The sequence below is a fragment of the Emys orbicularis genome, chromosome 2 (genome assembly GCF_028017835.1).
Source record: "Emys orbicularis isolate rEmyOrb1 chromosome 2, rEmyOrb1.hap1, whole genome shotgun sequence".
In the NCBI taxonomy this organism is placed as follows: Eukaryota; Metazoa; Chordata; order Testudines; family Emydidae; genus Emys; species Emys orbicularis.
In genome coordinates this window covers 43,193,425-43,220,849 of record NC_088684.1, presented here as the reverse complement: position 1 = coordinate 43,220,849, position 27,425 = coordinate 43,193,425, and the positions used below count along the sequence as shown (strand labels likewise).

Genomic DNA, 27,425 nt, shown 5'->3' with positions numbered 1-27,425 from the left:
CTGTAAATTGTTACAAATGTTTACATTTTGATTTCTGAGGTTATTCTAACTTTTTCCTCCCCACTGTAGCAACAAATCAATATTCAGCAGCCCTTCATTATTACCTTCAAGCAGGAGCAGTATGCTCTGATTTCTTTAATAAGATGGTACCTCCTGATGTATACACAGACCAGGTGAGTTATGCTATTAAAATATTTGGCACCATGGAAATACTCTTCTGGATTCGTAGATATGAGACAACTGTACGCTAATCAGGGGTGGACCTTATCTAACCACATAAGTTAATATATAGTGTGTGTGAATGTATGGATATTTAGCTATTTTAAATGACATAGACATAATATATTTCCTTCATTGCTTGAAACTCATGAAGTCTGTAGGTTTCTACTGTGCTGATGCACAGGTGGGTGGGTGTGTTTTTTACTCATTTTTAAAGTAACTTGTAGAGATTAGATGCTCAAACTACTAATGGAAAGCACACTAACTGATGTTGAACTTGTATATACCTGAGTGGAATCCTCAGAATATTTATGCAATTATACATTAGCAAACTAATAATCAACCTTTTACAAAGTTTGTAATTGTATAGTTAACAATTTAAATATGTATCTGTGCATTTCTAAACTACCCCCTTACTGTAAAAGATGAGCACTGGATATGGATTATATAAATCTTGAGAGCAGTTTCTTCACCTACTCTAAGTATTACCATAGGCTTCTGTCTTTGAGCACAAAGTCACACTTTCTTTGGGGAATGCTGTGGTGAACAAGGGTGCCTTATAACATTGCCTCAGGGTGGTGAGGGTAGGACTATAACTTGACCTCCTTTGGGAATAATGTTTTATGGTATGTCTACACAGCAATGTGAGTCTGTGCTCAAGCCTAACCCCCCTTGCAGCCACACACTGATTCTTAACCTAGAGCTCAAACCTAGGATCCAAGCCCTATTGCTTTCCTGTGTGCACGCAGCCCCAGCTTGACTCTGGTCCCGGAAGTCCTCTGGATGTATCCCAAAGTTCCTTGGGGCAACTTCGTTTAGTCCTCTCTATTCCAACAATCTGTGGTGCAGTCTACTGCACTCTGTATTACAAACAGAAGCCACGCCTCCCTTTGCAAATGGAACAGCTCAGATCAGCAGTAACCCGATGTCTGCTGAACACCAGTCTGCAAGCACACTATCAGAGAGCCTGTGGGGTATTCAGTGAAGACCGATGAGAAGATGCTTTTTGCAAAGAGAGCTGCTTCCTGGTCACAAGAGTGCAGCCATATTTTTTGTGCACGCTGTCTTGGTGCCCCTGCACATGCAGCCACAAGGAGATATGGGGGCAGAGAGTCGAGTTGAGACTAAGCAGCTGCCTTGCAGGGAGTGGGAGTGACAAAGCTCCCGGCTCAGCACGGCAATGCGAGGGATGACCCCCAACACCCAAGCCACTCCCCATCCCTGCCAGGGAGCCACTTGGTCCCCACTCCGCTCCCTGGGGCTGTATATGCAGGCGTGCCCGGACGCATGTACTGTGAGAGTGGCAAATGGGAGTCAGCCCCTAAACTTCCCCACAGCCTCCTGGGGATCCTTTAGCCGTTCCCTGGGAATGCACTTCACCAGTCCACAGCTGGCAGCAACCAGACTGGGTGGGTGAGTGTGTTTTTCCTCTGAAACCTGTGTTTGACATAAAACTTCAAAACAAATAGACAAAAATAAATAAAAAAGCAAAGAAACACCTTCATTGAACATACCATTTTAAAAATTAAGAATTCCAAAAGTTTCATTTTAATAGTTTGACTGCCCTAGAGACTGTGTCCTAATTATCCTCTGAACAGATGCACATGGCATTTTCCTGCCAATGTGACTCCATCTAGAGGTGGAAAGCCCAATTCTCAGATTAGATGGTAATTCAGTATAAAGCCTTCTCAAAGGACAGACATTCTACTGAGCCAGCCACCAAAGGAGCTAATTGTGCAATTTATGTACTTGTGCTACTTATGGGCACTTGAGTTCCATCAATAGTGCTGTCTCAGTTAGGAAACAGGGTGGGCAGTAGAGTTTTCCCACAGTGCAACACATTTGTAGGGCTAGAGTGTCAACATTAGGTGAGAGGCGCTAGGCTCTCTAGGACAGGGTTACTTTGACTCGGGTCTGTGCACTGCAATGTGGACGCCAGAGCCCTAGTTCAAGCATGGGTCAGAAAATCCTTAACCTAGGTCAGTGGTTCTCAAACTGTGGGTTGGGACCCCAAAGTAGGTCACAACCCTGTTTTAGTGGGGTTACCAGGGCTGGCTTAGACTTGCTGGGACCCAGGGCCAAAGCTGAAGCCCGAGCCCCACCACCCGGGGCCGAAGCCTGAGGGCTTCAGCCCTGGGTGGTGAGGCTTAGGTTACAGGTCCCCTGCCTGGGGCTGAAGCCCTTAGGCTTCAGTTTTGGCCCCCCCACATGGGGCGGTGGGGCTCAGGGTTTTGCTTTGGCCCCTCATCCTGGGCCGTGGGGCTTGGGTGGGCTCAGGCTTCGGACCCCCTCCTGGAGTCATGTAGAATTTTTGTTATCAGAAAGGTGCAATGAAGTTTTGAGAATCCCTGACCTAGCTTTAAAATCCGAGTCCCACTAACCCTAGGCTTAATTGCTGTGTAGACATAGCCTTTGAGCCTTGGCCTCTCAACAGAAAGTCCCCGTGTTTGCCTGTTTAAGTCTGGGCTCCATTAAATTTAGCCTAGCAAATTATTATAGTTTCCATCAGGATAGATAGATCTTAATTGTTCTATAAATAATTAATTTTAGTCTTGTGTTCCATTCATACTTTTTTTTTCCTAAAGAAGTTTTTTTCTCACTGATTTTTATAACCATTAAAACATGTCAATTTGCCACCAAATGCAGACTTTACACTCAATTTTGTACCTTTTCCTGATCAGGAGGAGGGTATACTATCTATACACATTTATTTAACCACTTAGACTTTAGCATACGTTTATTGAGATTCTTAATTTTTACTTTTTAATTATGGTAGAAAATGGTGAATGACACACTTATTTACAGGATGGTTTTTGTTTTTTTACTCTGAATTTTTGTCAAGCTGCATGTGGATGGAAACTGAAATTCAAATAATATACAAAAACAGTATTTTAAGATTTTATTTATTAGTTGAATGAAACTACCTTAAGTGGCTGGATACATAAGAGGGAAAAAAAGCTTATCAAAATATATATTGCATTTAAAACGTAATGATTTACTGAAATATTAATTTAGTTAAGGCTATATGATTTTTGGCATAGACATTTTTAGTAAATTTCACAGCAAAGGTGTAGGCGAAAAACAATAAGTCATGTAGAAGTTCAACAAATAATACAGTTTCTTCTTTGAGTAATGTCCGTGTGTGCTCCACTTCAGGTACATATGTGTCTCGAGCCCTTGATAAGAGATTTTCTATTAGCACCATCTGTTTGTCCCACACATGCACTCTGTACAACTTTATGCCATGCTCCAAGGGTATATAGTGCTGTCTGAGCGAACTGCCCGAGTTCCTTCTCTACTGCCTCAGCCTGAGACGGAGCGCTAGTCCACCTTGTGTGTGCCTCAGAATGTTTTGTAGTTGTTTAGTGTTTGTTAGTTGTTGTTAGTATAGAATTGGATGGATAGTTGAGAGGTTTAAGTTTTTCCTCTTCACCTTTGTCTCCCCCAACTTTTTTCTGGGGAGCTTATTTGGCCTGGTTGGGCATGCCTAACTCGCCAGGTTTCAAATGCTGCCTCTCTTGTTGGGAGGCTGTCCCAATTAGCGATGGCCAATCGAAATGTATCTGTTGCTTGGGAGAGTGCCATATCGCCCAAAAGTGTAACTTTTGCCTGGCTCTAAAATCTAGAGGTCAGAAGAATCAGGAGACCAACCTGAAGCTGCTGATAATGGAGCACACCCTTCAATCCATTTCAGAGTCCGTCCCCCAATCCCCAAAATACATCTGTTTCGGACAGATCATGTGCCCCTTCGACGTCAACTAAGGTCTTGCCTAAGAAGGGGAAGATCTCTGAGGGTGCAGGGAAGGCTCCAAAGAGGAGTTTGGTCTCCCACCACAAGGAGCCAGCTCCCAAGAAGTCCCAATCTTCTGCGAGGTCTATCGTGTCAGAGTCATTGACTTTTTGACTTGGTACCATGGAGGCAAAAGACTCTTCCTCTGGTATCATAAGAACGGCAATACTGGGTCAGACCAAAGGTCCATCTAGTGCAGTAGCCTGTTTTCCAACAATGGCCAATGCCAGGTGCTCCAGAGGGAATGAACAGAAGAGGTAATCATCAAGTGATCCATCCCCTCTTGCCCATTCCCAGCTTCTGGCAAACAGAGGCTAGGGACACCATACTTTCCCATCCTGGCTAATAGCCATTGATGGACCTATCCTCCATGAACTTATCTAGTTCTTTTTTGAATCCTGTTATAGTCTTGGCCTTCACAACGTCCTCTGGCAAGGAGTTTCACAGGTTGACTGTGTTGTGTGAAAAAATACTTCCTTTTGTTTGTTTTTAAACCTGCTGCCTATTAATTTCATTTGATCACCCCTAGTTCTTGTGTAATGAGAAGGAGTAAATAACATTTCCTTATTTACTTTCTCCACACCAGTCATGACTTTATAGACATCTATCATATCCCCCCTTGTCATCGCTTTTCCAAGCTGAAAAATCCCAGTCTTATTAATCTCTACTCATATGTCAGCCGTTCCATACTCCTAATCGTTTTTGTTGCTCTTTTCTGAACCTTTTCCAATTCCAGTATATCTTTTTTGAGATGGGGCGACCACATCTGCATGCAGTATTCAAGATGTGGGCGTACCATGGATTTATATAGAGGCAATATGATATTTTCTGTCTTTTATCTATCCCTTTCTTAATGATTCCTAACATTGTTAGCTTTTTTGACTTCCACTGCACATTGAGTCGATGTTTTCAGAGAACTATCCACAATGACTCCAAGATCTTTCTTGAGTAGTAACTGCTAATTTAGACCCCATCATTTTATATGTATAGTTGGGATTATGTTTTCCAATGTGCATTACTTTGCATTTCTCAACATTGAAATTCATCTGCCGTTTTGTTGTCCAGTCACCCAGTTTTGTGAGATCCTTTTGTAGCCCTTCGCAGTCTGCTTGGGACTTAACTGTCTTGAGTAGCTTTGTATCATCTGCAAATTTTGCCACCTCACTGTTTACCCCTTTTTCCAGCAGATCATTTATGAATATGTTGAATAGGACTGGTCTCAGTATACAGCCCTGGCGGACACCACTATTTACCTCTCTCCATTATGAAAACTGACCATTTAATCCTACCCTTTGTTTCCTATCTTTTAACCAGTTACCAGTCCATGAGAGGACCTTCCCTCTTATCCCATGACAGTTTACTTTGCTTAAGAGCCTTTGGTGAGGGACCTTGTCAAAGGCTTCCTGAAAATCTAAGTTCGCTATATCCACTGGATTTCCCCTTGTCCATATGCTTGTTGACCCCATCAAAGAATTCTAGTAGATTGGTGAGGCATGATTTTCCTTTACAAAAACCATGTTGACTATCAGTGGAGCAGAAAGATCCCAGAGTACTTTGGAGAAACACAGCAGTGGAAGGTCTCCAGTACCATCCACTTCCAAATTTGATAAATCTGAAACAGATTATGCCAAAGTGCCTTCCCGTTTGGTTTGGCCGAAACACACAGCTTTAGCCCTGGCACTTATGCGCTCCAAACCGATATTACTGCCCAAGTCAACTTTTGCATTGGTACTCCAGGAACTTGTCAGTGTTAAATGAGCTGGAGTTCCCACTGCTTACGGGTACTGAAGGACTCTTGGTAATGTGATCCCAGTCTCTGAATTACCAGTTCTTCCTGGTACTGCAAGATTCTCCACCCTTTTCTACTGGTGGCCCCCCACTGGAAGACATTGAGGAGGATGAAGGAAACATTCAATCAGTCTCCTCCTTATCAGTGTGGGTTCCCCTCTGCATCATTACAGGAACCCACACTTTGACAAAGACCCTCGCTCACATCTGGGATGGCCAGATCAGACCTGGGTACCACCTCGTCTCCTGTATAGGCCTCCCCAATGGCCATAACGGGATCCTTGGGTGGCGTGTCAGCAGCAATCTGCCAGACATCTGGCTGAAATGCATCAGGAAACTAGGGTGTCAGTCTCCTCCACCAAAACCCCAACACAAGGAGACTCTTGAGGAACAGGAGGCTAGGGTGGACAAAGAGACTACCCTCAAACCCTTATTTCATCTCCGGACAATACAGTCATGGCTCCACCACCACTGAGAGCTGACGATTGTCTCCATTTCCAGGGCGTTGCGAAGAGAGATAGCTGACACCCTCCAGATACCCTTTTAGGAGGTTAAAGAATCACATCACAAGTTCCTAGACATCTTGCAGTTGGTGACACCCAGGTGGGTAGCACTACCTGTTAATGAAGTGTTCTTGGATCCAGCATATATACTGTGTGGCAAACTCCTGCCACCAACTTGTAAATGGGCAGATAAAAAATACTATGATTTCCCCAGGGACTCAGCATTTGTGTTCTCCCAGCCTCTGCCTAAATCCCTGCTTGGGGAATGCTGTAAATGAGCAGGGTAGACAGCATTACTCCAGGTCTACTCCTTATGACAAGGACCAGAAAAGATTAGACTTTTTTTTGGATGGAAGGCCTAGTCGTCCACAACCATCCAGTTTCAGATTGTAAACTATCAGGCCATCATGACCAAGTATGACTACACCAATTACAACAAGTTTACATCCTTTACTGAACATCTTCCACAGGGGCATTTCCGGGCCATAGTTAGACTGTCAGTTATTAGCCAGAACCCCTCCCTAGGTGCCCTTGGATGCCACAGACACTGCTGTGAGCTCCATCTCCACAGCAGTTGTCATACCCAGGGTATCATGGTTCCAGTTGTTGGGATTCCCAAGAGAGGTTCAGGATATGGTTAAGGACCTCCCATTTGATGGTCAGAAGCTCTTCTTGGGAACTGTAGACAAGTCCCTGCACACACTATGCCTTGGTCCATGCCGTCAGATCTAATGTGTCACTTGGTTCGGCAGTACTGTCTTCGGTCTTGGACTCAATTCCAAAGTTCCCTCATCCATGTGAGGATACTACTTGAAAGTCACCTGAAGTGGAGCACCCATAGGGACACTACTTGAAGAAGAAGAAAAGATTACTCGCCTTGTGCAGTAACTCTTGTTCTTCAAGATGTTTGTCCCTGTGGGTGCTCCACTACCCACCCTCCTTCCCTTCTGCTTCGGACTGTTCTTTTTGGTCGTTTGGATAGAGAAGGGACAGGGCAATTTGCCCACACAGCCCTGTGTAGCCCTCGAAGCGCAGCATGAGGTTGCATAGAGCGCATGCACGGGCCAAACAGACACTGCTATCAAGGGCTCAAGAGGCACATGCACACCTCAAGTGGAGCACCAATGGGGGGGGGACACCTCCAAAGAACTACAGTTACTGCACAAGGTAAGTAACTTTATTTCACTACATCAACATATACAAGAGTATAGTGGGGGTGCTCTGACACCATAATGGCAGCTCCTGGCCTGCGGGGGTGGGCCTGGCTCCCTACTCTGCACATTATGACCAATCACATGGAGTTGCCACGCCCCTCCATCTCCAGAGGGGTGGATGGGCCAAAGCTGAGTGGTGCTGTGACCTCGTGTTCCAGATCACACCACCACTCAGTTTAGGGGCCTAATCAAATCTGTTTTTACAGCCATTTCCAAGATTTCATTCAAATTCAAGATATCTGTGACCACTATGACAAAATTATATCTGTAATTGTAGTTAGTGGATTGACTGACTGACTTTCTGGTCACCATAGGGCAGATTTTCAAAAATATTCAGATGCCTAAGATACCCACCTAATGGAATTTTCAAATGTGCCTAAACAGCTTGGGTGCTTAAACTGTTTCGACACTCTCGAAAATTCCACTGGGTGTGTATTTGTATTTTTAGTTGCATAAATGCTCTTGAAAATCTGCCCCTCTCTCCCCCTGTCCTTCATATTTTTAGAATTAAATCTCACCCTCTCCCATCTGGGTTTTTATTCATTGTAAAGACTGAAAATAATATACTTAATGCAGTACATGACATTATGACATATTTATAAATAGGGCCCTACCAAATTCATGGTCCATTTTGGTCAATTTCATGGTCAGAGGATTTTTAAAATTGTAAATGTCATGATTTCAGCTATTTAAATCTGAAATGTCACAATGTTGTAATTGTAGGGGTCCTGACCTAAAAAGAAGTTTTGGGGGGAGGAGGGGATTGCAAGGTTATTGTAGAGGGTGTGTGTGGTACTGCTACCTTCTGCGCTGCTGGTGACGGTGCTGCCTTCAGAGCTGGGCAGCTGGAGAGCAGTGGCTGCTGGCCAGGAGCCTAGTTCTGAAGGCAGAGCCACCGCCAGCAGCAGCAGCACAGAAGTAAAGATGGCATGGTATGGTATTGCCACCATCACTTCTGTGCTGCTGTCTGCAGAGCTGGGCCCTCAGTCAACAGCCGCCACTGTCTGGCTGTCCAGCTCTGAAGGCAGCGCAGACGTAAGGATGACAATACCACAACCCCCCCTAAAATAACCTTCTGACACCTCTGCAACTCCCTTTTGGGTCAGGACCCCCAATTTGAGAAACACTGGTCTCCCCTGTGAAATCTGTGTAGTATAGGGTAAAAGCACACAGGACCAGATTTCACAGTCTGTGAAGTGTTTTTCATGGCCATGAATTTGGTATGGCCCTATTTATAAAGCTGGAGTTCATCTCAAAAGTTAAATATGATGTTCCTCACGATTCCGCTGTAATTAAAAAGCTACACCCTTTAACTCATTCAAAATATTAATGCAGCCTATTTTTAAATATTTTAATAGCTTATAGGAAGTTTAGGCTTCAGCATCGTTTTCACTAATAAATTTATTTTAAAAATTGAATTTAATTAAACTACAAATAAAATCTGATTTAAGTAAAAACATATATATAATCAATTTTTATCCACCCTGGCTTCCATGGTGTACTCTAAAACAGTGTTTCTCAACAACAGTCTGTGGACTGGTTCTGGTCCCTGAGATCTCCCTCACACAGTTTAGGAAGGCAGCAAGCCTGGTATAAAAAAGGTTGAGAAACACTGCTCTAGAAGATGAGCCAGTAATTGTTTCGTCAGAATTTGGCAGATATTCTTGTTATGGAGAAGGATCTTTAGTCTTCAGTCACTGTCATGGAATGTTCTTGTGAAATTAAATCACTGTATATGACTTAGATCTGGTCTTCCTCTATTTCTCTCTCGTTCATCTGAAAACCATTGTAATGTTTGTGGGCAGTATGTTAGGGAGTGGTTGGGGACCATGTGTCAGTTGCTGTTGACAGTAGGAGATCAGAACTTTGCCATGACCCCTTGGAGGTAAAAGAATAGCCCCCACCCCCTTCTGATAAGGAGCTCTGGAAGCAGCTGGGTTCATGAGTTTTGGGATCATAACCAAGTAGTTAATTTTAGTTATAGATGGGAGAAGGCAGGTAAAGAGAGGTGATAATGGCTGGACCATAATAAATGTTTAAAGGCTATCGTCCCCCTGCTCTCCACTGGAGATTAGGTCTGTGTACCTTCTAAGGTATAACTTATCCCTGGGCCAGGAATTTCATTCTATAAGGACTCAAGGAGTCTTTTTGTAAAACAAATAATCAAGGTATGGCAGGTAAATGTGTCTTGCTGGAAAATACTAGTTCTTCAAGTGATGGTCCCTATGTAGATTCCAAACGTGGATGTACATGTGTGCCATGCGCCGGAGACAGACGATTTCATAGCAGTGGCCGTTGACCTGCACACATCATGCATCGCCTCATGCTCCTGTCCGAGGTTATAATAGGCCCCTCTTACCACCACATGGCCGGAGTCGGAATTCCCAAGGGTGCCCCAGCTCCCAAGCTTCCCCGGATGGAGCATAAGGAGAAGCACAAACAGAACCTGCTGGTGCAAGCGCCGTCTCCGATCCCAGCACTGGTGTGCCTGCTGCCTGCAGCACCTGGACTCTTGGGCGCTTCTTGATGAGGGCCACCTGGTGGCAAAGGTGGGTCTTCAGTCCGCCATGGACGCAGCTTACATGGCTTCCTGCTCACTTGCTACTCGAGCAGTGGTGCAATCCTGGGTGCAATCCTCTGGGCTCCCCAAATAGGTCCAGACCACTGTAAAGGACCTGCCCTTTGATGCCCAAAAGCTGTTCAGAGAAGAGACTGACTCCCTCAAGGCCTCCTGCACCACGCTCTGGTCTCTGAGCATCTATACTCCAGCTCCCAAAGGCAGACAGCAGCAACAACCACCATACAGGCCCCCTATCCACCGTATTATCATAGTCAGAAGGAGGCACTATGTCACCTACAGCGATCCCAGAGACCATGCTACTCCACCTCCGCCACAACCACCTCCTCAGCCCACCTCAGCAGCCGGCCAAGCACCAGTTTTGATATGCATATAGAGAACCACCACCCTCTCCTGCAGCACCCCATGTTGTCATCTTTGGGGGCTGCCTTGTTCTATTTGCCTGCAATTGGGGCAAGATCAACACAGACAGTTGGGTATTGGAGGTCATCCACAATGGATACTCCATAGAATTCCTGGCATTTCCACACTGCCAGCCCTTACCCCAGATGTCCCCCAGAGATCCCTCCCATCAGAGCACCTTCCAGCAAGAAGCTGACGCTCTTCTCCCCAAAGGCGCCATGTAACTGATCCCACCTCCCTACAGGGGACTAGGGTTCTACTCCCCTGACTTCTTCATCCAGAAGAAGGGCAGAGGGCATCACCCTGTTCTGGACATCAGAGTGCTCAACACCTTTATTTGAAAACCCAAATTCCATGTGTCAGTTTATCCCATCCCTTCCCCGCAGAGTCTGGTTCGCAGCTCTCGACATGAAAGATGCCTATTTCTAAATCAATATTCACCTGGCCCATCAAAAGTTTCTCTGATTCAGAGTTGGACCTGGCCTCTATCCATTCAGGGTCCTGACTTTTGACATAGGGATAGCTCCATGAGTCTTCGCCATCATAGCCGCGCACACGCGCCATCTAGGCTACTCAGTCTTCCCTAACGTGGACAACTGGCTCCTTGTCTCGCGCTGCTGCTAAACCTTCCTCTTTGCCATCCACACCCTCCATGCTCGCCTCACCTCTCTTGGCATTTGTGTCAGCGAGACGAAATTGGTCCTCGTACTTATCCAGACCATTGCCTTCATTGGAGTATGGCTGGACTCTGCTGCTGCATGTGCCTTCCTTCCGACGAATTGCTTCACAACCCTAATCACGGACCCCTGCTGCAAGCTCCAGACCACCATCCACCATTCTCTCCCCTTCTTGTCCACATGACGGCATGTACCTCAGTGACACTGCACACCTGCCTCCACATGCGTTGCTTGCAACTCTGTCTCCTCTCCGTCTACCAACCAATCACAGACCAGCTAGACAACAAAGTCTTGATCCTGTGGCAGGTGTTGGCATCCTTCACTGGTGAACCGACCCTTCCGAGGTCCTGATAGGTTCCCCCTTCGCCCTCCCACACCATGAGCCACGATCACAACAGATGCCTCCCTGGCAGGTTGGAGAGCTCACCTGGGTTGTTATACGGCACAGGGCGTGTGGATGCCTTAAGAGGCCAGGATATGCACATCAGTATCCTGGAATTGAGGGCAACCTGCGTGACATTCCTCCTCCTCCTCATCCAAACCAAGCACATCCAATTACTCTCCGACAGCATCACAACAGTGGTTTATCCTCCCCCCTAATGTTTGGCACTTCTGTATTCACACACCCTACCATAGTCTGCTTCCTAAGGGGCCTGCTCCACACCTTCCCCCCAGTCAAAAATCCCACGTTCTCATGGGACTTTTAATTTCATTCTCACCGCTCTCACGAAAGCACCCTTCAAACCCATGGCAAGATCCTCATTTTCATATCTCTCCCTGAAAGTAATCTTAGTGGCCATTACCTCAGGTAGATGGGTCAGTGAACAAGCAGCCATGATACCTGAGCCCCCATACACCACATTCCACAAAGACAGTGTCCTTGGGTTTACACCCTAAGGTGGTGTCTGAGTTCCACATCAATCAGTGTACGCACCTCCCAGTTTTCTACCCCAAACCTCATGCCTCCATTGCCAATAGACTCCCTCGACGTGCTGTGCGCTGGCATTCTATCTATAATGAACCCGTGACTTCCATGCCTCATCACAACTCTTTGTAGTGATTGTCGAACGATGCAAGGGCCACGTCCTCTCCTTGCAACGCATTTCTAAATGGGTCTCCGGGTGCATCTGTGAATGCTACACGTTCAGCAACATGAGGCCACCTGATGTCATGGTGCACTCTACCTGGGCTCAAGCAGCTATGTCGTCCTGCCTCATTGATGTCGTCTGGCAACATGGTACTCTGTACATACCTTCATCTCATATGACGCCATCGCCCACAGGGCAGTAGCAGATGCAGCAGCAGGCCAACCTGTACTACAGCCAACACTTTTGACCACATCACTGCCAGTTAACTCAGAGGGAGGGGTTTGGAGTGCAGGGGGAAGGGGTGCAGGCCACGGGCATAGGAGGGGCTGCAGGGCTCTGGGAGGCAGTTTGGGTCCAGGAGGGAGCTTGTTGGGGCGTGGGAGGGGGCCCGGGGTGCTGGATGGGGGGGCCCTCACCTCTGGTGGCTCCCCGTCCCTGCTGCTCCTGGTTGAGGCGCGGCCAGGCATTTCTGCAAGCAGGCACGCTGCCTCCATCCCCCCTCCCTGAGTGATGACTCGGTGGCCCCAAGTCCATTGGCTGGGAACTGCAGCCAATAGGAGCTGCGGGGGGCGGCGCCTGCAGACGGAGGCCGTGTGCCTGCTTGCAGAGCTGCCTGGCTGTGCCTCCGCCAGGAGCAGCAGGGATGGGGAGCCGCCGGAGGTGAGCCCCGCACCCCGAGCCTCCTGCTGGACCCGCACCAACCGCACTATAAACTGGACTTTCAATGCAGATCAGAAATGCCGGTTTATAGAGTTTGCCAGTTCGTGAAGTGCCAGATAAAAGATCTTTTACTGTATAACCTCAGATGGGAGAACGAGGTGACTCACGACACATGCAGTGTAGTAGACACTGCTATGAAACATTCTGGTGCGTGCACACCTGCATTTGGAATCCAAATAGGTACCACACATCTTGAAGAACCTCCAGATACAGGTAAATATCCTCTTCTTCAATTTATCTTTAAAGAAAAGAATGTCTGTACAAGTATTTACCATTTGTTTACTGGGTCAGATAAGTTGCTAGCAATGTGCTTAATATAAGCATCAGCATTTTGGAAGCTGTTGTAATTGTCTTGTGAATTTGTGCTCTATAGGTGATAAAAAGAATGATTAAGTGCTGTTCTTTGCTCAACTGCCACACCCAGGTAAGCGTGTATTCAGGTGCCAGTTTAAATAAGGACTCTTTTTAAAAAACAGTCCATTTTAAGTCCAAACTCTCTCTTTAAAAGAAAAAAATTAACAAAATAAATCTGGTTTTAAAAATGTAAAAGTTTTGTTTATGTAAACATTCCCTGGCAGAGTTGGGAAACTAATCAAAATATTGTGGTAATGCATCAGAACCAGCCAATGAAATTTTAGATCTGAACTCACTTAGTCAGTACATTAGTTGAGCTTCTCATGTTTTTAATCTTAAAATATTCATTTTCTTGCAATCTTTTCTCTTCTCCCTCTCCCCCCCCCCCCCCTTCAGATTTAATGCCTAGTCTAGCAGCTGGGGAATGCAATGGGATTTGTATTATGGGGGCACATCCTTGCCAGGGCTGGAGTCAGACTCTGCTCAACCTAATAACCACACAGGGCAGTCTAGCTTAGTCTAGAGATCAGTGGGCTGAGCAGGAATTCTAACAGGGCTGCACCCAAAAGTATCTGGATCCTTCTTGCTGAAAGAAAAAAAACCTGTCAGCTAGAATGAACCCACCCTCTGGAAAAGTAAGTTAGGATTAACCAACTCTGCAAAGACCAATGGCATGTCACCCTCTGTCTCCTCCTCTTCCCCCCTCTCCCCCCATGAGTTCCTTTTACCCTTCCCAGAAGACTTCATGACTTGCAAGCATTTTTTTTTAAATCTGCACCTAATCAGTATATCTCTTGGAGCTACACCAAGCTATTATCCTGGTGGGGTGGAATAGAAGACTAAAAATAGAGAGTTGTTAGCAGGTCTGACTGACCTTTTCCCTTCTGCATGGTGTACTGTCACCTCTGCAGTCTGCTGGTATTACTCTGGCTTGAAAGGCTGTATTATGCCCTTAATTGGAGCAAAGCTACTTTCATAAAGCTTAATTTACTGTCCTTGTCTCTGATATTTTGATTCATTCTGCAAACACTAAGTTTAGACTACTGAGAAGCCATTTACTATGAAAACCTAGATGTAATTATTAAATTTCCCACATAGTGGAGAAACATTTGTCCAGTATTTCAGCTTGAAAAGAGACAAGCTTTAAGGAAATAAGTTACAGTCTTTCTCCCTACAGGTAGCAATTTTATGTCAGTTCCTCAGAGAAATAGACTATAAAACAGCATTTAAGGCACTGCAGGAACAAAACAGGTAAACATATTTATGTTTAAAACTAAAATTCTGTATGTATTCCATGAATTAATTGATATTCTCTTTCAGCCATGATGCTATGGATTCTTACTATGACTACATCTGGGATGTTACCATTTTGGAATACTTGACATGTATCCTTTCATTAGAAATAGTTAAAGAAAAAGCAGCTTGTGGGGTCATGTTGAAAAACCAACACAAAGCTTAAGTGTATTGACAGTTGAGTTGCTGTTAAGTTTCGTGCTAGAACACGTAGACGTAAATAGGTTACTCCTAAGGCAATTCTGGGCCTAAAACTTATGCACACAATATTTTAAAATTTTGCAAAATTCTGCAAGTTTTGTCAATAAATAAATATGGCTCCAGCATGGCAGTGGGGAGCATAGGCCCCTGGCTGCATTGAGATGGGAGATCACCCTGAAGCCCCCAGCTCCCCTGGTTACAGGGACTCTGCAGTAAGGCTGCATCTGACCCTGACACAGTGCAAGGGATGGGCCTGCCCCCTCTGTACCAGGTGTGGGGTGAGGGGTTTCTGTGTGGGGCAGTCCAGATGCACAGGGACTTAATTGGGGGGGGGGGGTCTGGGTGCAGGGGATCCAGGTTTGGGGGGGGGGGTGTCTAGGTGTACAGGGGTAGGGTTTATCAGGGTGAGGGTTTGATGGGCCTGCTTAACAGCAGAGCCCCAGTTGCTGCTGAGAGGATGCTGCAGGCTGGGCTCCTACTTCCCCTATTCCCTTTTCTTCTCCATCCCCTTCCTCTCACTCCCCCCTTACCCAGCCTGACTGTAGGCACTCTGTTGCACAGAGAACAGGAAGGCTCCTAGCACACAGAATGGAAACATGACTGGCCTTAGAACCTATGTGGTGGTGGTCAGCTACAGTGTCAGTGGAGCCCAAATGCAGCCTCCTTCAGTTGGGCAGCTCTGTGCTTGCAGAAATGGGGGTGGAGGGAGAGAGCCAGGGGCATGTAACCCTGTGTGCCCCCCATGCTTCACCTGTTTGCAGGGAGCAAGCCTGCCAAAAAACTGCACCCATGTTTGCCCCCCACATGGCTTCCCTTTGCATGACTGCAGAAAACAGGGAAGCAAAGTCCCCCTCCAGGAGTAGTCATCATATTGCCTTGGGCAGGTTGTCTAGGTCTGCTGGGGTTGAAAGGAGGAGCATCTATACTACTACTTGCTGGCACAGCATGTATAGAGCTTTTGACCTGACTTGAACTTGGGTAGAAAAGTAATTTTTAGTGTCCAATTCTATGACTTGCTCAGAAAATACTATGCAAATGTCTTGCAGTTTAGATCATGTGTAATATAGCAACACTACAAATGAGCTGTGAATACTTTCCTTGACTCTTGTTCAGATCTCCATCATAAAAGAGGAGAGACAGACAAGAGACAAATAGCAGTAAGTTAAAGAAGGGGAGGGGTTTGGTGCTAGGGATTTGTTAGCTTTGAATTACATCTTACAGTTTTGTTCAGTCTTCCACAGCGCAGCTGTAACTATGAAGGTGACTGTTGATGTGAACTCTGGAATAAGCATTCACGTTGTGAAGTGAAATATACTTGCTCTCTCTTTAGACTAAGGCAGAAACTGTCTTGTAACTAAACTTTATTGTTCACTTGTACTAGAAAAAATCTTATTTTTTGTACTTTAAGATTAAAGCTATTGGCCAGACAGAACTGAATGCTAGCAATCCAGAGGAAGTATTGCAACTTGCTGCACAGAGACGAAAAAAGAAATTTCTTCAAGCAATGGCAAAACTTTACTTTTAAACATTCCTATAAATGCTGGTGTAGAGTGGAAAATATTTCACTTTATTTAAGTTGTGTTGAGTATTTGAAATTTTTATACAATACATATTTACAAGCATAGTGTGGTTTTTTAAAATAGATGAAATATTACAAAACCCATTATCTTACAAAATTGTACAGAAGATCTGGAATACTCACTCAAGTAATGCTTCTTTTAAAATAAAAATCAATTTGAAGCAATGAGTTCAAGCTTCAGCTAAGTTAAACTAGTAGAGAATGCTGAGTTTAATACAGTTTATTAAGAATATGTACATTAGACTATTAATTGTGATGGTATATGCTCAGAATAAGCACAGCTCAGACATTGCCAGCAAGAGTCTTGCTTTAAGTTCTATAAAATTTTTATACTCTACCTTACTGAAGCATGTAATTCCTCCATTGTTCAAAAAGATGCTCCTTGCTGGAGCAGCTACTCATGGCAGGAGCGGAGGTAGTGAATAGAGTGGTGGTTAATGCTGTTTTAAACATTGATACCTGTACAGTATGGGGTATTAAAATACTGCTTCCACTTTGAGTGGCTGTAGACTTCTTGCAGTCAAGGTGTACTCTTGTTAAGAGCTCTACATTTAAAAGGGGCCATGTCTAGATCTTAATATGTAGTAGAATATTTTCCCTTCAGTTACTTTTCCAGTTAAATTACTTCAGCAGCAAATTGTTACTTTTACCTGAGGTCAAACTTAACACTTAAAACAAGTTCAGGTTAGCACCTCTTCAGCAGCCCTCCCCCAAAGCAATCTGTCACTTTACTTAGGCCTTGTCTAGACTGAGGATTTAATCTAGCCCTACCCCTCTAAAGATGCTATTTTGGCCTTCATCCCCCTTGCACCAACATCAAGGTAGATAGGCAAAGCTGCTAAATGCAATCAGATTAAATTTCCAACTCAAACATGGCCTTCAACTTTAGATATTGCAAGTACCACACAAACTAGGAATAAGTGGCATAGTGACAGGTGACATCAGTTTGTGGGCTGCTTTTGTTTTGGTTGAACTCAGATTTAAAAGGTGACCATACCAAGAAAATAGTCACTATAGTATTAGGGAATCTGTACACACTGTTGCTTTAAGGAGCAATACATAGCTTTGTTTCTCCTGCCATCCAACAAACTGGTATATGGCTCTGCTTTGTTAATGACTGCTATCCTATCCAACAAGATGTTTTAAAACAAGTTCTCAAAATCCATAATGGAAAAAATTCATAATTTAAAGACTGGTTAAATTAATATTCCTACTGTAGCAGAGATTAAAAGCAGAAGGGACCAAATGATCTAGTCTAACCCCCTGCATAACCTAGGGAGGGATGGGTGTTGTGTAACAATTCTTAATTCTGAAGTCTGCACAAGGCCAAGCTATCCATTATTCAGTTTGACATGTCTTTTTCTGCCTCACAACATCCTGTATAGCAATAAGTGTTCAAGGATTAGATTGAGTCTCTGCTTTAGGGTAGCTCTGTACTGAAGCAGTGTCCTGCTTTGGAGTTTCTACCAAAGAGTGTTCATTGCATATGTCTTGTCAGTGGTTTCCATACTTTCACTTTTTCTCTGTGCTTTTGGGGGGTGTTATTATTCCTCCTATACACCCTGGAGATAACTGTCCTGGTGCTGTTAGAGCTACTCCACAATTCACTTCATCCTATGTAAATTGGAAAAACAAAACAAAAAAACCACAATGTTAAAGTGGATTTCACATCTTCATTGTATAAGGGTTTGTGCTTAGTTCAAGGTTCTGTCTTCCATTGAGGTACTACAGTTACTATATTTAAATATCCCAGATATTTCCTTAAGATAGTAGTCTTAGTCCTTACCTTCTTAATATGGGATTAGAAAGGAGAGGGAATTGAAGATAAATTCAGGTATTTCAAGTGCTTGAGCACCTCCACCTACATTGAGAGACTTTGACAATTTGAATACAATGACCAGTGTCTATTCTTTTACAACTTCAGGTACAAGTAAAATGGGATTACAATTATGGGAGTAGTTTCCATCTGCAAACATGGACTTATACCATCACCATGTCCTTAAGTGGTTGGCAAAGCATGTCTGTGCTAGGACCATTTTACTAGAATACTAGATTTGGTTAAGTTGCATATTGTAGCAGTATAGTAAATTTCACTCACATGCACACACCTCCATTTGTGAAATAAACTATACCAGTAAAAGTGCAATCTTAGCAGTGCCAGATGTCCCATTGATAGGCTGGTCAGGGTCAAGGGTAAGATGACATGTAAACACCTGGCCCTACTGTCAACAGTACTTTTGAAAAAAGTAATCAATGCTGTTCCACAGATAACATTCTTAGCAACTCTGCCTGCGGTAGCGTGACAAGGTAGTATAGGCCCTGTCCATACAGCAGATCTTAATGAAATGTGCCACATTATAGCCAGGTGGGAGATACAGTCATGAGCCCTAGCTATTTTGCTCCTCCCAGCAGCCTAGGGTGGTCTTCCTGCTGCTAGTTCAGCATCCTTTTGCTGGGGCAGACATACTCCTTCACCATGTTTGTGTAAACAGCCTGGCCTGTCATCCTTCCCCCAGCACTTGACAGCCTTTGCTACATATATAGCTGTGGAGTAACTGGCTGTTTATCTTCCAGGTACATTACAGACGACCTGCATGTTTTCCCTATGTTACAGTGATACAAGCAAGGTTTGATGAGGGGGAGGGAGGGGAGAGTGAGTGTCTCTCTCTCTCAGACAACTATGGTACTTGCCTCTAGTCAGCTAGAACAAGTGGTTTTCAACCTGTGGTCTACAGACCCCTAGCAGTCCACTAACTAAGATTTTTCAAAGGGGGCCACTCATCCATTTGAAATTTAAGGGTCTGCAAATGAAAAAAGGTTGAAAACCACTGAGCTAGACCAATGAATATGTGGACAGAGCCTTAGGAACTATACTGTTCTCCCACCCGTTTTAAGCTTAGGCATCATACAAATCAGTGTTTGATATACAGACAAAAAACACCAAGTAAGGCCATACCAGCATGTCCAAGTAGTTTGTGTGGGTTTGGATATTATGTCTGTCTTCCACTGCAACCTTCTTAAAACTCTTCAATTTCACAGGGGCTTTTCTTGCCACCCTAACAAAAGGATCCATCCATGCTACACATTCTGAAATGCTGTTCCAATCTAAACCTAAGGAGAAAATAAAATATCAGCTTTAGGCATTGTGCAGCTAAACCTAGTTGTGTATCCATCCCCTACCCAGCATTCTAACATGGTAAATGAGAGGCTAAATTAGTTTGTTTCCACTTTCCTGTGCTTTGTGCATATCTTTATTGATATAGTGTTGGCTGCATATTTAAAAATTAGATTAAAAAAAACAAAAGCTACCTAGAATGACTTGTTTGCAGCCTGCACTATCACTTAGCAGACAAAATTTTGTCATATAATCCCAGTGAATTAAGATAAACATTTAGTTTTACTCAAGGCCCAAACCATAGTTAATGGCTATCAAAAAGCTGTAAGAATGTGTATTAAAGCAGCTATGACATGTTGCCTTGTCTAGCTTATGAACAATAATTGCACTCCTAAACATCCCCCCTCCCATAAGGCTCAAACTTTTTCCACTGGCCTTCAGTAATAGACTAGATGTGGAATCAGCAACCCTGGACATGCTAAGAGCCACTGCTCTGTGTAGGTCTTTATAGAAGAGCATCACAGGAAAGGTACAAGATCCAATCAGTTTCATGCTCTTTTATTAGAGGGGTAGCAGAAAATGGGAAAGTAGTTAAAATCCAGTAAAAAAATATGATGAAAAGTAAGGCAGTCCTGTAGTATTCCACTTTTCTCAATATTTGCCAATGTTTGGTACCTTATATAGAGGGGTAGGTTGGCACCTCTAACAAAGTTAGATTAAGCTACTATGGGGAATAACCAGGGTCTCACAGCAGAAAATAAGGCGAGTTCCTGGCCTAGAACATCTACCAATTATAAACTCTTATTTTTATCATTTACTTTACAGCTGGCCTGACAGGAAAAATCTGATTTTAGGGGGGAAGAAACATCTGTGGTAGCCAACAGTCTACAACAGTAATAAATTGGGACCCAAATACTCAGATGCATCAGTGCTGCAGCTTCTGATTCACTTTTCCTTTATCAATATCACTGTATTAATCTCATGCACAGGGATAGGAGTAATCAGACATCACTGTATCAAAATAATCTTGCTACATTTTTCAAGTTATCCCTTGCATAAAGATGAATCCCATTATTGACAAAGGCATACCGTCTTGTGGGAGTCAACACAAATAAAACCCACATAACATGCTCATGTAAGGTTAAGTCACCAAAACTCCCCAACTTTTTAGCATTACCTAAAATTACTGTTTGTCCTTTCATATCAACCTATTTCTGCTATGTCCAGCCACTCCACTTCAGAATCCTTTGCTTCAAGAGGACAGGTTGATAGGAATCACCACAAAAGTTTTTATCCTGGACTGCTGTTGTCAGTCAAGAATGACTGGTTATAAACAAATCACCTTCCCCAGGAAGAACTAGATACAGGCTACTGGAGCCAGATCATAAACTAATAGCGATTGCTGTTGAATTTTTAGTTTACAGAGCAGCAGCTACAGAAATAGCAGCAGACCAGGAGCAACAAAATATTCTGTTATATTTCCAGATACTTCACCTCAGAGGCACAACAATTTTGTGCTTCCAGTGGTTGTGACCCTAACATAGCATGGGGTGCAAGTGAATGAGGAATCTGAAAAATAAAATGGATCCAAAACTGAATCTATTTTTAATTGATCAAGTTGGGGGGGGGGGGGGGAATTAAGTAAAAAGCATGCTGTTAAAAGCAAGGTAATTTTAAATGACCTCAGGTTCAATTTTTAGAAAGTTTTACAGTGCGCCAAGCATTTAAGGTGATGATACAGGAATGAATTGAAAGCACTTAGCCTTTTTAAGAGCCGTCATAGTAATAGACCACCTTACCTGAAGCTTTTTTGACTACCTCAGCTGAGGTATAGTGGCAGAGTGCAGCAGCAGCCAGTGTCCTATACTGGAAGTCCAGAGAACTGACATCTAGAATACATAGGTCTAAAAGCTGTGAAAACAATAGTAATGGTTACAAAGTTTCTTTTATAAGAGGGAGAGTCCCAGGCACATCATAGGACTAAACTGCTAAAAGAGACACAGTGTACAGGCACCATTTATTTCCTCCACACACACAAAAATATTAGAACTTAAGTCTAAGGGACCCTTCAGTAAACTGGTTTGTTACTCTGTTCTAAATTTTTGATTGTACAGAATCTACAGCTCCAGATCGGTGTTTTGTTTTAGGGACTGGCCTCCTCACACCTGACAGCCATCTCAATGACCCAGCATGAACATGGAAAGTGTCCATAATGATTCAATTATTTCAGTTTCAAGATTGTATAGATAAGGAAAAAAAAAAAGTTCTTGGTTCATATGCCCCTAGTAACCCTTATGCTTCTTATACTGCTGATAAAAATGTGCACAGAGATTGGTTTAGTGCTCCAAGTGTTTTTTCATACGAAACTCAGTTCCTTCTTTCTCTTCTAAATAGACGACATACCTTATTTTAATTTTTTTTTTTTAATTTATATGTAAATTTATATCTGGACTTTAGTAAGGCATTTGATATGGTCTCGCATGATATTCTTATCGATAAACTAGGCAAATACAATTTAGATGGGGCTACTATAAGGTGGGTGTATAACTGGCTGGATAACCGTACTCAGAGAGTGGTTATTAATGGTTCCCAATCCTGCTGGAAAGGCATAACGAGTGGGGTACCGCAGGGGTCTGTTTTGGGACCGGCTCTGTTCAATATCTTCATCAACGACTTAGATATTGGCATAGAAAGTACGCTTATTAAGTTTGCGGATGATACCAAACTGGGAGGGATTGCAACTGCTTTGGAGGACAGGGTCATAATTCAAAATGATCTGGACAAATTGGAGAATTGGTCTGAGTTAAACAGGATGAAGTTTAACAAAGACAAATGCAAAGTGCTCCACTTAGGAAGAAAAAAAATCAGTTTCACACATACAGAATGGGAAGAGACTGTCTAGGAAGGAGTATGGCAGAAAGGGATCTAGGGGTTATAGTGGACCACAAGCTAAATATGAGTCAACAGTGTGATGCTGTTGCAAAAAAAGCAAACATGATTCTGGGATGTATTAACAGGTGTGTTGTGAGCAAGACACGAGAAGTCATTCTTCCGCTCTACTCTGCTCTGGTTAGGCCTCAGCTGGAGTATTGTGTCCAGTTCTGGGCACCGCATTTCAAAAAAGATGTGGAGAAATTGGAAAGGGTCCAGAGAAGAGCAACAAGAATGATTAAAGGTCTTGAGAACATGACCTATGAAGGAAGGCTGAAAGAATTGGGTTTGTTTAGTTTGGAAAAGAGAAGACAGAGGGGACATGATAGCAGTTTTCAGGTATTTAAAAGGGTGTCATAAGGAGGAGGGAGAAAACCTGTTCACCTTAGCCTCTAAGGATAGAACAAGAAGCAATGGGTTTAAACTGCAGCAAGGGAGGTCTAGGTTGGACATTAGGAAAAAGTTCCTAACTGTCAGGGTGGTTAAACACTGGAATAAATTGCCTAGGGAGGTTGTGGAATCTCCATCTCTGGAGATATTTAAGAGTAGGTTAGATAAATGTCTATCAGGGATGGTCTAGACAGTATTTGGTCCTGCCATACAGGCAGGGGGACTGGACTCGATGACCTCTCGAGGTCCCTTCCAGTCCTAGAATCTATGAAAGCAACTTAACACAAACATCCATTCACACCTTTAAATCCTTTGCCACCCATCAAGCACTACCTTGTGTAATACTCTAGTCCTGTCCACCCTGGGATCAAAACTTACCGGTAAGTGTACTGAGACAGCTGTTGCTAACAGTTATAGCATGGTTTCCCTAATGAGTGCTGGCCCCACTTCCATAACTAGGCTATAAAACCATCCTATGGACACTGGAACCCTACTAACAAAAGCTTAGCAAGGAGGGGGAGAGAAGAAGATAGAAGTGTGCGCTGTTGGGCATTTTTCCTCCTAGAGGCTTAGATCGTTGGCATTACACCAAGTGACCTTATTGCACTTTTTATTTGTTAATTTAAAATAGTCACCAACCTTCAGGGAACCACTTAGATATCATATAAAACTCTGCCTTGTTCCTTTAAACATTAGTCAAGATATTTTTATAAATCTTATTTTATAGCATACACTTCTGCCTAGGTCACCAACAGTGGCATGTTAAGTAGTGTGCACTGACTGAAACAACTACCTACCTGTGCTATTTGAATGAATTTTTCCTGAGAATACTGAGGTAGCAGCACTTTTGGAACATCTTTCAAAGCATCCACTTGGAGATAAAGATTGAGCCAGGAGATGATTGTCACTGGGCACAGTTCCCATTTTAAAGCCTACAGATATTAAAAACCATGAGATAAATATATATATAAAATTTTCTAATAAAGTGCATAGCACCTCTTTCCATCCCCCCATATACAATTAAAAAAAAAAAACGCCCCCCCCCCCATATCAAGTTCTCTACCCCCACAATCTTACCCAGTCTCCTTTCCCCATTTTCATCTCCACTTAAGTCAGACAGACCTTTTATCATGCACCTACATGCCTGAATCATATGCATGATCCCCTATGATTTCAAGTACATGTGCTCTGGAAATAAACTTCTTCTGACTTTTAGAAATAGAGCTGGAACAAGCCTGGATTTCAACAGCCAGAATCTCTTTCCCACTCTTTCCCCCCCCCACCTTCTCCAAAAGATGCCTCACAAATACTGAGCAAGTGGTCCTCATGCAGGACATGCACATAAGAGCAGGGAGGCAAAACATACATTCCCAAGACGTGCCATGGCCTTGGAACTGGAGCTATAGTAGCTGCAGCCTAGTACAGATAATTTAGTTTTGGAGGATTTCTAGGTTTGGTTTTGGTCGGACTTGGGATAAATACCAAAAATGTCAAAATTCTTAGCAGAACAAGATTACCATTTTCTACCCAACTCTTCTGGGAACCTTGGCATGGAGGCATTCCACCTGGCAGATGACCCAAAGCCAGGGACCCTGGAAGTCCCAACTGCAGGGCAGTCCACCTGGCTGGCTGCTGAGGAACCATAGGTCAGGACTCCAGGTTACCGGTCAGCCTGCCAGGTGTGCTGCTGAGTCTGGCAGGTAACCAGATTTCAAAACCTGCCTGGTTTCTGGCAGAATTTCATCAAAAGGTGACATGGTAGTGCAGAACAATTAGATTTTGATGAAAAATTGTTTCAACAAAATCTTCCAACAGGTCTAATACAGTCTTTTAGACTATTTGTATGGGCTATTTCAATAGTTCCTCTCCACTCCCAGCCTGCCATCCTCCAGCCAGGCCTATTGGGGGTGGTAAAAGCCACTTTCCATTATCTACAGTTCTTGGGGGCCCACCCTTTCTTTGCAGAAAACAGAAGTAGGACTTAGGTGGCAAAGAGGGGCCCTTCATGGAGACCTCCACCCTAAGGGTGGATGCCAACTTACGAGATTGAATTCTTCAGAAAGTTAGAAGTGAGGTACTTCTTTTTTCCTACAGATGGGGAAAGGGCACCAAGAGTTCAGTCATTAAACATAAGATGCTAAAATGAAAGGCTCTACTGGGCTATCATTCAACCAGTTAATAAAAATACTAAGACTGTTACATTACCTTTAATACAATGAGCTCCATTCTTATAATATCATCTTCGCTACAAGCACCATCTGTGACATAGGCAAACTCTTGTAGTTTAGGAGCATATATCTCCTTTTAAATAAATAAATAAAAAAAATCAAGACCAGAAGGGTTTTTGTATCCTGCAAGAATGCAAACGAACTGCAGAAGACAGCTGTGCTGTGAATCTTTTCAGATTTATACACAGAACCATTTTATCAACTCAGTTGAAACAGCTGTACTTCAGCTATTTCTTATGATAGTACAAATAGCATAAGCCTTTCATACTTTAAGTGTCCACAAAAAGTGAGCTAGAAACTAGTAGTGAAAAACCATTAAATATTAATAGAGAAGACATTATGTATTCCACAGGCCATCGTAGACTTTATTAGAACCAATTTTATGGATAGGGGAGTAATGTTGGCCAGAACAGAATTATTTCTTGCTTACATCACCTTCAGAGTCTAGGATCTTCACCTGCTCAGAAAATTCTGAGAACCCCAGTGAAACAACTCTGTTTAATTCAAACACCATTTACCATATCACTCCTTGAAGATATAGCTATTGGTGTATATAGAATGTAACAACAAATCTTCTTAGTAGATGCAGTTTATACCAGCAAGAGTGCTTTTACCAGTATAGCTGCATCTATACTAGGGCTTTTGCCAGTATAAAAAAAAGTTTTGTTTTTTAAAACCAGGTTTAAAGAAACATCAATTTGAAATCTAGCTTATTTCAACAGCTCAGTTGTTTCAGATCCTACGCCTGTCCCTGTGATCACCTGCCAATTTCTGTGGTTTTGAAAAAAGAAAAAGCCCCTCTTTAAAATGTTTCTGTCCCCTACTGCTATGTAGAAGGCCCACAGAGGAAACTGATGGACTCTTGGATTATGCAGGGGAAACAGAGAAATGGACTACACACAGAAGGCTAAAAGATGCATAAAGTTAAAGAAAATTTCTCTAATCCCAGATCTTACTTGTAACAATACCAGGTTAACAGTTATCTGAATCTCTTTTTATGTTGATAACTGCTTCTTGAATGGAAATTAAGATATTCCAACCCTAAAAACACCATGCATATAGCCACTTACCTCAAGTTTGGAGGCAATGAATAATGAGGTAATTCCTATTAGCTGAAGCATATTTTTATTAATATTCTTTTGTGTCAACATGAATCTATCAAAAAAATCTTGAGCTAGGTAGAAGGTTTCTCTGTGAAGCATATACACTTCACATACCTAAGACAGAACAAAAAAAACAAAACTTAGTTCAGTTTTCGGTTCCACAGCGTGATGCATTTTCCCCAATTATAAATGGGTTAGTAAATCTGTTTTAATGGTAAAACACAATTTTGTCCTTAATGTGAACAAAGATAGTCATGTTTCCAAATGTATTCGTTTGTTGTGGTTTGCTGAGGGGGGGGGGAATCTGTCCAACACCCAGGGTTAAGCACAACCTGCTAGCAAGTTCTCAAAAATATGATACACAAGGTCTTAGTTTTAATTAAAACAGAAACAAGATGAAACTATACATTGATGTTAGTTGTATGCCTGTTTGCCTTTAAATGAATTATAAAAAAGGGGGAACTTTTTTAATCCCATCGAAACTCAAGCTTATTTAGGATTCTGCATTTCTCCTCTTAACTTCAGGCAGATATTAAGTAAGTCGTTGCCCCCTTAAGATTAAATTTTACAGAAGCCTAATAAAAAAAAAAATGAAAAAAAATTACTAAATTTCTCTGCAAACAACTTCAAACCACCTGAAACAATAATTCAAGAGGCATGAACTCTTCCACCTACAATTAGTTTAAACTGAGTGCAAAGTCAGTACTTAATTTAAATATCAACGTCATTAGCTATTTCATAGTAGAAGAAGGGGCTAAAAACCTGAAATGGTCTGATTTGTGGGTTTCCCATTCTAATTTTGGGGAAAAATTACCAGTTGGATCAAATACTGTTTAGTCTAGACTAGGGTAAAAGGTGCGATATTAGCTAGCGAATATCTAACATCATACCTTTAAATCCTATGCTAGCTAAGGCCTTAAACAAAAAGGTAGGGGACAAATCCATCCTGAAGCAAATAGATGGAATTCCTATAGCATTATCTGTATCAAATTCATAGTGACACTCAGGGTGGTGTTAAGTTACATATCAGGAGGGAAGTGACACAAAGCTATGTCTACACTGCGCAGCTTACAGTGGCACAGCTGTGCCCTAAGCCGTGTCACTATGGGTATGTCTATACTTACCTCCGGGTCCGGAGGTAAGCAATCGATCTTCTGGGATCGATTTATCGCGTCTTGTCTAGACGCGATAAATCGATCCCGGAAGTGCTCGCCGTCAACACCGGTACTCCTGCTCCGCGAGAGGAGTACGC

The 27,425-nt window shown here is 43.1% G+C and overlaps 2 protein-coding genes across 2 annotated transcripts in view; one reads left to right on the top strand and one right to left on the bottom strand.

The window, feature by feature from the left end:
* The window catches only part of INTS8 (integrator complex subunit 8), a 76,451-nt gene extending 59,579 nt beyond the window's left edge, over positions 1 to 16,872 (top strand). The window contains exons 22-27 of the mRNA XM_065398124.1: positions 70 to 173; positions 13,353 to 13,403; positions 14,511 to 14,584; positions 14,654 to 14,718; positions 15,941 to 15,984; positions 16,236 to 16,872. Coding sequence (XP_065254196.1) covers positions 70 to 173; positions 13,353 to 13,403; positions 14,511 to 14,584; positions 14,654 to 14,718; positions 15,941 to 15,984; positions 16,236 to 16,352 — 455 coding nt within the window. The 3' untranslated portion in view covers positions 16,353 to 16,872. The remainder of the gene's footprint in view (positions 1 to 69; positions 174 to 13,352; positions 13,404 to 14,510; positions 14,585 to 14,653; positions 14,719 to 15,940; positions 15,985 to 16,235) is intronic.
* A 1,046-nt stretch (positions 16,873 to 17,918) lies between these two features.
* CCNE2 (cyclin E2) overlaps positions 17,919 to 27,425 on the bottom strand; it is a 32,055-nt gene continuing 22,548 nt past the window's right edge. The window contains exons 7-12 of the mRNA XM_065399100.1: positions 26,141 to 26,287; positions 25,048 to 25,143; positions 23,640 to 23,774; positions 21,321 to 21,432; positions 19,363 to 19,517; positions 17,919 to 18,020 (exon numbers count right to left, since the gene is read on the bottom strand). Of these exons, the coding sequence (XP_065255172.1) occupies positions 17,919 to 18,020; positions 19,363 to 19,517; positions 21,321 to 21,432; positions 23,640 to 23,774; positions 25,048 to 25,143; positions 26,141 to 26,287 (747 nt within the window). The remainder of the gene's footprint in view (positions 18,021 to 19,362; positions 19,518 to 21,320; positions 21,433 to 23,639; positions 23,775 to 25,047; positions 25,144 to 26,140; positions 26,288 to 27,425) is intronic.